The following is a 7811-nucleotide window of genomic DNA, read 5'->3' as shown; positions in this document are numbered from 1 at the left end:
TCAAAAGAATTAGAAATAAATTTTGATGGACAAGTGGAAGAAAGGAAAATAATAATGTTTTTATCAGCTGTCTGACTGTGACATTTTCTAAGTGTTGCATGGGATCAAATCCAGTCATTCCCTTTGTAGCACTTGTTGGATGGGTAGGAAAAGAGGGCCGCTGACCATTTCCTCAACTTCACTCTCATTGGGCTTACATTGTGGGTCTTCCTCCTTTCATACGAAAACAATATTTACTATCTTGGGTTGGATCCAGAGATACCTTTTAATTGAGGTGCCTTTTTTCTAATAGAAGGATTCATTCCACTGAAGGAAGCCTCCTTCTACTGGAGGAAGATTTCCCACAGCAGAAGAGAGATCATGAGGTACAACTCCTTTGACATTCCATAGTAACATTAGACAATTTATTCCCTTGCTGGTATGAAATTGTGCTGCTTCAATTAATGTATTTTCTGTATTTGGCTGCCATATGTAATTTTCATCTGAAAGAATAACAGGGCAGTCCTGTACAGAGTTACACCAGTCCAAGCTTCTGTGGCCTTAAACTGGAGTAACTCTGCACAGGTATATACTATAAAAGTTTCTTTTACAAACTTTAATATTTCAGGATTTAACCTGGACATTATTTCACTTTCTGGTGTCATGGGAAAGGTTTCTTTAAATAGGTCAAGCAAGTCACCTACAGAGTAATTGTCCTGTTCAAATTTGTCCTTTTCTGAACAGAAATAAAACTGAATATCCTCAGTAAGTCACAATGTAGTGTTCATTCCTGTTCATCATTATCCTCTGGTTTTACGGTTATGGAATCTTTAGCAATTGGGTGGCCCCAGAAGGTGAACCTGCATCTCACCTAGGACTTTTGTGGATTGTCTTACCCAGAGCACATTAGAGACTCACTTCATCATTGGTCAATTGTCAGGAAATGTCAATCTGTTATCTATGGTGCATTTCGCACTCAGTTTTTAGATCGCGTTTGCACCTGTATTTCATCCCATGTTTCTGTGGATTTCACACTCAGGAAGGAGTCATGGAATGCCAATCCGCAGCATGTCAGTGGTTTCTCCGATTTTTCCTCCTGCGGACATACTGCGAAGTTAACGTTCATTCGCTGCAAAACGGCTCCCAGCCCGCAGTATGCTAGTGTGAAAGCGTTTGTCCCTTTTTTGCTTCCCTAACCCCCGATTGGACAGTCTGCCGGTCTAGCCACTCCCACCGGCCGCAGCTCTCAAAAATTTTATTCCGCCATTTTTTTTTCGGTTCAGTGGGGGCAGTAACGTTTATGCGTTTACTTCATTCCTGTCCTGACCTATTTTCCCTGACGCTCCGGTTGTGCTCTTTCCAATTAGCAGCCTTCCAGCACAGCCACAAATCCCACTTTCCCTTTTTTTTTTTTTTGCTGAGGGGCATTGCTCGAGAACCGAAAATCGGGTCATTTGACCAAGGCGGACCAGTGAGAGCTCGAGCAATGCTTGGCGGGAGAGTCGTTCATGTCGTGATTGTGCGCACATGTTTTTTCCGACAATCAAACTCCCGATGGCCACAAAATCCCTTTTTTTTTCTCACCCTTTAAACTGAACATTTTAACGTTTAAACGTTCATCACACAACAAAAACAACATCAGGAGAGGGTGTTGCGTGCTGCGAGACACGAAAATTGGGTCATGTGACCAAGCCGGACCACTGAGAGCTCGAGCACTGCTGGGCGGGAGAAGTTCATTCCTGGTCTATCTAACGGCTCAGATGGCGATGCAGAAAATGGCTGGACGAGGAGTGTCGTGGAGGGAGAGGGAGACACTGGATCTCATCGACTTCTGGGGAGAGGAGAAGGTCCAGGAGTCACTGTCAATGTGCCACAGAAACATAGACGTCTTCGAAAAGATCGCGGAGCAGATGGCGGCAAGAGGGCACAAGCGCACGGCTTTGGAATGTCGGACGAAGACCAAAGCGATGCGCCAAGAATACAAACGAGTGGTGGCACACAACTCCAAATCCGGAAATGCACCCACAACGTGCCCATATTATGCCCAGCTACATCGTATCTTCAGGGGCGATGCCAGCATCAGGCCACAACGGGTGGCCAGAAGCCTCTCCCTTCCGCGTGCCGACACTCCGAGACCAGTTCAATTTGAGGGGTCCGAGGAACTGTTTAGCCACCCGATGGTGACCCTGAATCTACAATCTGTGGATGTCACAGCAAACGATCAAGGTAAGTATGTTTCCTGCTGTTGTGGGTCAAGCGGCAGAATCCTGGGGAGGGATGTGACCACTAGGCGAAACGTTATAACGTTACAGATAGACAATGCCCATTCTTCCTATGAACTTTGCCGGTGTCAGGCCCTTGCCAAAGCAATCTATCTGTGTTGGCACTTGTAATGGTGGGTGTGTGAAGAGGGGCCTAGGGTGGGGGGATGTGGTGGGTATGGATTTTTCAAGTGATCCTTTGCTCACCTGCAGATTTATTCCGTGAAAAACAACTCAAGCAGAAGCGACCCTGAAGTCACAGTAATCAACAAGTTTGGACATGCACCGGTGACATTAGATGTGTGGGAACCTGTTATCCTGTGACATCGTCAAGCCACTTGGGAGTTCACATCACTGGACAATACATGTTATTCTGACAAGAGTCTTCCATTCATACTCGCATCACTAATATCCAAACTTTCCTAAATATAACTTACGCTTATGTTTCTTCCAGGGGCTGCATCTGACCAGGAACAATTGATGGAAGCATGTGATGGGGGAGAGGTGGGAGAAGAAGGTAAGATCGAGTGCCATGATCCTGTTTGGCAGAGTGGACGGGGTGCATAAGGCAGAGACACCGTTGGCGTGAGGATTTCTGTTCTTTCTAGATAAAGGTGGTCTTAGAAGGGCATTAGGATCATACTGTCAATGAATTAACTTAATTGATTTGAATTACTTTGGATGATTGATTTAGAGGGCCTCCACAGTAGAGAAGACAGTCAGCTTAAAAATGATGTTTGCCAAAGTCATTACAGAAAGAAAGCCACAAAACTGTATCTCGCTTGACGGTGCACGTGGGTGCGCCCAACATTCACAGTGGAAGGTTGGGCACCGACAAAGCACATAACTCAAGTTCTGCATTGTCAAAGAACATAATTGTTTTCTATTACCTTGCTCTTACTTGTATGCCACTTCAACTGTTCGAGCATTTACAGTTGCCAGTCTCCAGAAGGGCTGGGAATCTTCCAGGAATTACGGCCAATCTCGGGACTGCAAAGGGGGTTTTCCCTGGGCACAATGGCATCTAAGTAGGACAGATTCTATGGCATAACATCGCATGCTGTGGCTGAGCTTCTGCCATGCACAGGCACTGCACCCAAATCTTTATGGATTTCGCAAACCAGAGCTGGCAACCACACATGAAGGTTTGGGAAAAGCAATAATTTCTTTGATCACATCACAGCCTCTATTTTTCAGAAAATAAACTGAAGGCGGAATTGGCTGGCTTGCCAGTCCCACCTTTTTGGGGGGGGAAAAAACCTGCTTTTTCATGATCGAAGAACTATTGCTTGGCCCAAACATCCATGTTTTATTGCTTGAATATATCTTGCATTGCCTTTGAGAACATGTGCGCTAACTTCGTGATGTTCCCTCTTCTGAGTGCGGATGGTGTCCCCGGAAACCACAAATGCTGGTTCATTGACATGTGAAGTGGCATAACCCCAAGTGCTGTCACTCATTATATTGCTTTCTGGGCTGGTGACATATCTTGAGGTTCTTAGACAGAGAAATGTCAGTCTCAAATTCTGTCTACAAGACTCTTTATCTGGAGATGCCAGGGATAGAATCTGGAACCTTTCACATGTACAGCATTAGCTATAATAATTTGGGCTGAATTGTGGCAGCATCCACACACTGTGAGACTCGCCTCCGCACTTGCCCTTTCAGTCCACCTCGCTCTAGTTTTGTCTGCTCTCACTGGCTGCCGCTTTCAACTAGAAAACCAGATTCAACCTCTGGCATCTCTATTCTGACACAATCATCAGAAAAATTTTTTCCTTTGAATTCCCACAGATTCGGACTTGACTCAGGTGGATGAAATCCCGGAGGAGCATGAGGACGGCGGTCGTCAAAATGTGGGTGAGTGTGCTTTTGCGGTCGTGATTCCTTCAACCCTTTCTAGAAACAAATTTCTCTCTTACAATCACACCAATTTCTCAATTCCTGGTTTCAGTCGCTGAAAATCAGCCCGTTGAAACCGCACCAAAAACCACGGCACAGATGTCGCCTGCATCTCGGCTAGAAAAGGCTAGAACCCGAAGCAGACGTGTGGCCTTGCTTAGCACCGTGGCAGAAAAGATGTTGTCTCAGGCAGAGAGAGAGGAGAACAACAATGCCAAGGAAAGAAAACAGACATTGACGGAGAGCCGAGAGTGGCGCATGCAATTTCTGGAAGCGGAGCAGAGAAGGCATGAGGACACTATGAGGGAGGCACAAGAAGACAGAAAGGCTTTCATTGAGGCGCAGCAGCAGAACTTTGAGGGCATCAACAGAGCGGTCAGTGCCTTAAGCTCCCTAACCGAAATTTTGCTGGGGGGAAACCGTGAGCAGAGTCACCAAGCCATGCCAGGACCATCATGTGGAAGGGGAAGTGTGCATAGATCTTCACAGGAGAACCCACCCAGAAAGAGGTGCCGTGTGATTAAACCCAGCAAGAAATTTGATTTGTGAAAAACCTTTGAAATGTGAAATATTACTCCTTTCTGGGGAAGTTGAGCAGGGCATGGGCCACGGCCAAATTCATTTCCCCTTTCCCTTTTTTCACTCTCCCACACACCCGCTGAGAGTGTGGAATTGCCTGGATCAACCCATCACAGCCCCAGGGACACAAAATTGGAGGAGGGAAGAGGAGGAGAGGCAGGGGGAAAGAACAACTCAATTGCATTGAGTCATCAGAAAAGGGAGATTGTTTGGTCCCGGTCACTTCATGTGAAAGTTGACTTCGGCAATAAATAAACATTTCAGATAGGTTTCACAGTTTGATTGTGGATAGGTATTATTTGGTCTGAGAAATTTTAAAACATGACTACCATATTTATTGTGTGTGTTTTTTGAAAATTTTTTAATGTTAACTGCTATAACATAACCAAACTATTTATTGTTTGTGCCGTTTAAAACTTTTTACTGTTAATCATTAAAACATGATCACTGTTCCTTTGATTGATGGATTATTTTGTCCAGGTCATTCCTCAGCTTGCCGATATCCTCCTTGGTTTCCTGTCTCAAAATCCTCAGCTGCCTCTCAAGGCCGTCAATCCTCCTGTTGGTCTTTTTCACTGGGAAAATAAAAATCACAGTCACTGAAAGGTAGATCACTAACCATCACCTCTCATTGAACCCTGTCTTTGGAGGGTGTCCAGCACGGTAATTTGAAGTAGCTGGTTTTTTTGTCATGACAACTTTTGCCGAAATCAAACACCATTGCAGTGCAATCCTTTGACTGAAATGGCATGCGTCAGGGGAAATTTGTGGTTGTTCCTAAGGCAAGGAAAAAATTCTACTCTTCCCCAGCCATTTCCCTTTCCACCCCAATTTTAATCTGGCAAACAATGCCCAACACATTGGATAAGTCATGGTTGATATGGTGCCTTTAAATTTTTTTTTCATTTAAAATAAAAACTCACACACACGGAGACATGTTGCCACCACCTGCTTCACTTTCCCAGCAAGCTCGACAACATGATCCACTCTGAGGGAGGAGGAAGCACCCGCAGAGGGGCTGTCTGTGGTCGTTTGGGGTTCCTCGGGAAGGTCACCGAGCTCGGCCACTCTGTGCTGTGATGAGGTTCCATCTGAAGCGGAAGTTTGGGGTGCCTCTGCAAGCAGGGTTACCGGATCCACTGTGTGGGATGATGAGGTGCCTTCACCGGGGCTATCTCTGCCAGTGGTGGTTTGTGGTTCCTCAGCAAGGTTTGTGATCTCCAACGCTCTGTGGGAGGATGAGGTAACCTCTGATGTGTCATTTGTGGCACCTGAAGCTTGTGGTTGTTCAGCAAGCTCGGGAAGATGTTCGACTCTGTGGGCTGCTGAAGTGCCTTCAGAAGGGCTGTCTCTGGCCCTTGTGGTTTGGGGACCCTCAGCAAGCTCCATGAACTGCTCAGCTATGCGGGAGAATATGGTGCCTTCTGAGGGACTATCTCCGAGTGCAGTGGTTCGGTGTTCCTCCGCTTGCACGGCTAGCTGTTCCACTCTGTGGGAGGAGGTGGCTCCATTAGAAGGGCTGTCCCCGGCATCATCATTGCGGGAATCCTCTGTCAGGTCAATGAAGGGTTCCATTCCGTGGGTGGAGGAAGTCCCTTCTGAAGGGCTATCTGCTGCCGCGGTGGTTTGGGGCTCCACAGTGAGATCTATGAATGCGTCAATGCTGTGGGAGGACGGGCTGCCCTCTGACGGGCTTTCTCTTGCATCAGTGGTTTTGCATTGCTCTGTGTGGGGGAGAAAAAGCAAGCAACGTCTAAAAGAGTCCAGTGTCACCTTTAAGTCTAATCAATTTTATTGTTGAATAAGCTTTCGAGAACCACAGCTCTCTTCATCAGATGCCAGATCAAAACTGTTTTTATCAGGCATCTGATGAAGAGAGCTGTGTTCCTCGAAAGCTTATGCAACAATAAAATTGGTTAGTCTTAAAGGTGACACTGGACTCCTTTTTGTTTTTGCTACCACAGACTAACACGGCTAACTCCTCTGGATCTGTAAGCAATGGCTGTAATTGTGGGTGAGAGAAAACATACACCCTCCACGCATGAGAGAAACATGATAACACTAAGCATAATTGATGGCCCACCTTGGTCCTCAGACGAAGAAACCTCAGAGGGACCTCCCATCATCGCACCTTCACTGCTGCTTTCCTCCTCCATTGATTGAATTTCCTCTTCCTCGTGCCCCTCATGCTGGCGTGTTTCGCTGGCCAAGATGGTCACCTCATCCTCTCTGCGGTATGATGTTGCTGCAGAAAAAAAAATTTGTGGTGTGTTTCAGCCCCCAAAATGAATAGGCGAAGTTATGAAATCATCCATCCAACAACGCAATCACTGTTCTCGACCAGGAGTTGGTGGCTTAGATTAGGGCAGAATTTCTGTGGGTTTGCATGTGTCTGGAATCCAACCCCTCTATACGGGAAACAAGGCTCTGCTTCAAGGGAGGGGATTCATCAGCATATATGCACTACTTGCCAGGCTAGGACTTGGGCACATATCTCCACAAACAACTCTGCCATCACTTTCCTCCTACATTGCTAAGAAGACTCCGACCTCCAAAAAAGGAGGGAGGGCTGCCAGCATTGCAACGTTACCACTTTTCCTGATTTTGTTTTTGTGTTTTAAAAAAAAAAGTTATAGCAATGTTCCAACATATGATGATACTTACCCTCATGATGGCGGTCCTCCCAACGAGGACGGCCAGCAGCCACCCAAAGCCGCATCAGGGAACGGTGATGAGGTATCTGCCCGCTCCGGCGCGGCAGACCTTGCCAAGCCTCGAGGGAGTCGTAGAAGTCGCACTTCAGTCTTTTAAATTTTGTGCGGCACTGGTCTGGTGTCCTAGCATAGCCTTCTGCCCGGAGCTCCCTCGCAATAGCAGCGTATGCCGATCTATTTCTCTGATGCGTGCTAGACATGAGGTCGGGCGCGAAGCCCAGACGGAGCACAATATCCAGCAGCAAGCACACCTCTTCGTGCTGCCAGAAGGTTCCCCTTCCTCTCCGGTACGGCATTCTGACTGTCCGAAACCGATGAGAGCAACGCTGAAACGTCTCGGCAGAGGGCTCCTTCAACGTTTCCTTGCCCCTTCCCC

General features: G+C 46.8%; 1 protein-coding gene across 2 annotated transcripts; it reads left to right on the top strand.

Annotated features, from left to right (window-relative positions):
• Nucleotides 1-1653: 1653 nt before the first annotated feature.
• LOC129326515 (uncharacterized) lies at nucleotides 1654-5173 on the top strand. 2 transcript variants are annotated; one of them, XM_054974711.1, is made up of 4 exons: nucleotides 1654-2205; nucleotides 2454-2757; nucleotides 4035-4100; nucleotides 4195-5173. In XM_054974711.1, the coding sequence occupies exons 2-4, from the start codon at nucleotides 2682-2684 to the stop codon at nucleotides 4689-4691; spliced, it is 639 nt and encodes a 212-aa protein (XP_054830686.1). In that variant the 5' UTR covers nucleotides 1654-2205; nucleotides 2454-2681; the 3' UTR covers nucleotides 4692-5173. The 2 variants fall into 2 exon arrangements, with proteins under 2 accessions (XP_054830686.1, XP_054830688.1); XM_054974713.1 differs by lacking the exon at nucleotides 1654-2205 and having other exon boundaries at nucleotides 2444-2757.
• Nucleotides 5174-7811: the final 2638 nt, after the last annotated feature.

The sequence above is a fragment of the Eublepharis macularius genome, chromosome 3 (assembly GCF_028583425.1).
Source record: "Eublepharis macularius isolate TG4126 chromosome 3, MPM_Emac_v1.0, whole genome shotgun sequence".
NCBI classification, from domain to species: Eukaryota; Metazoa; Chordata; class Lepidosauria; order Squamata; family Eublepharidae; genus Eublepharis; species Eublepharis macularius.
The sequence above is the reverse complement of the archived record's forward strand: the minus strand, read 5'-3'. Positions and strand labels throughout refer to the sequence as shown.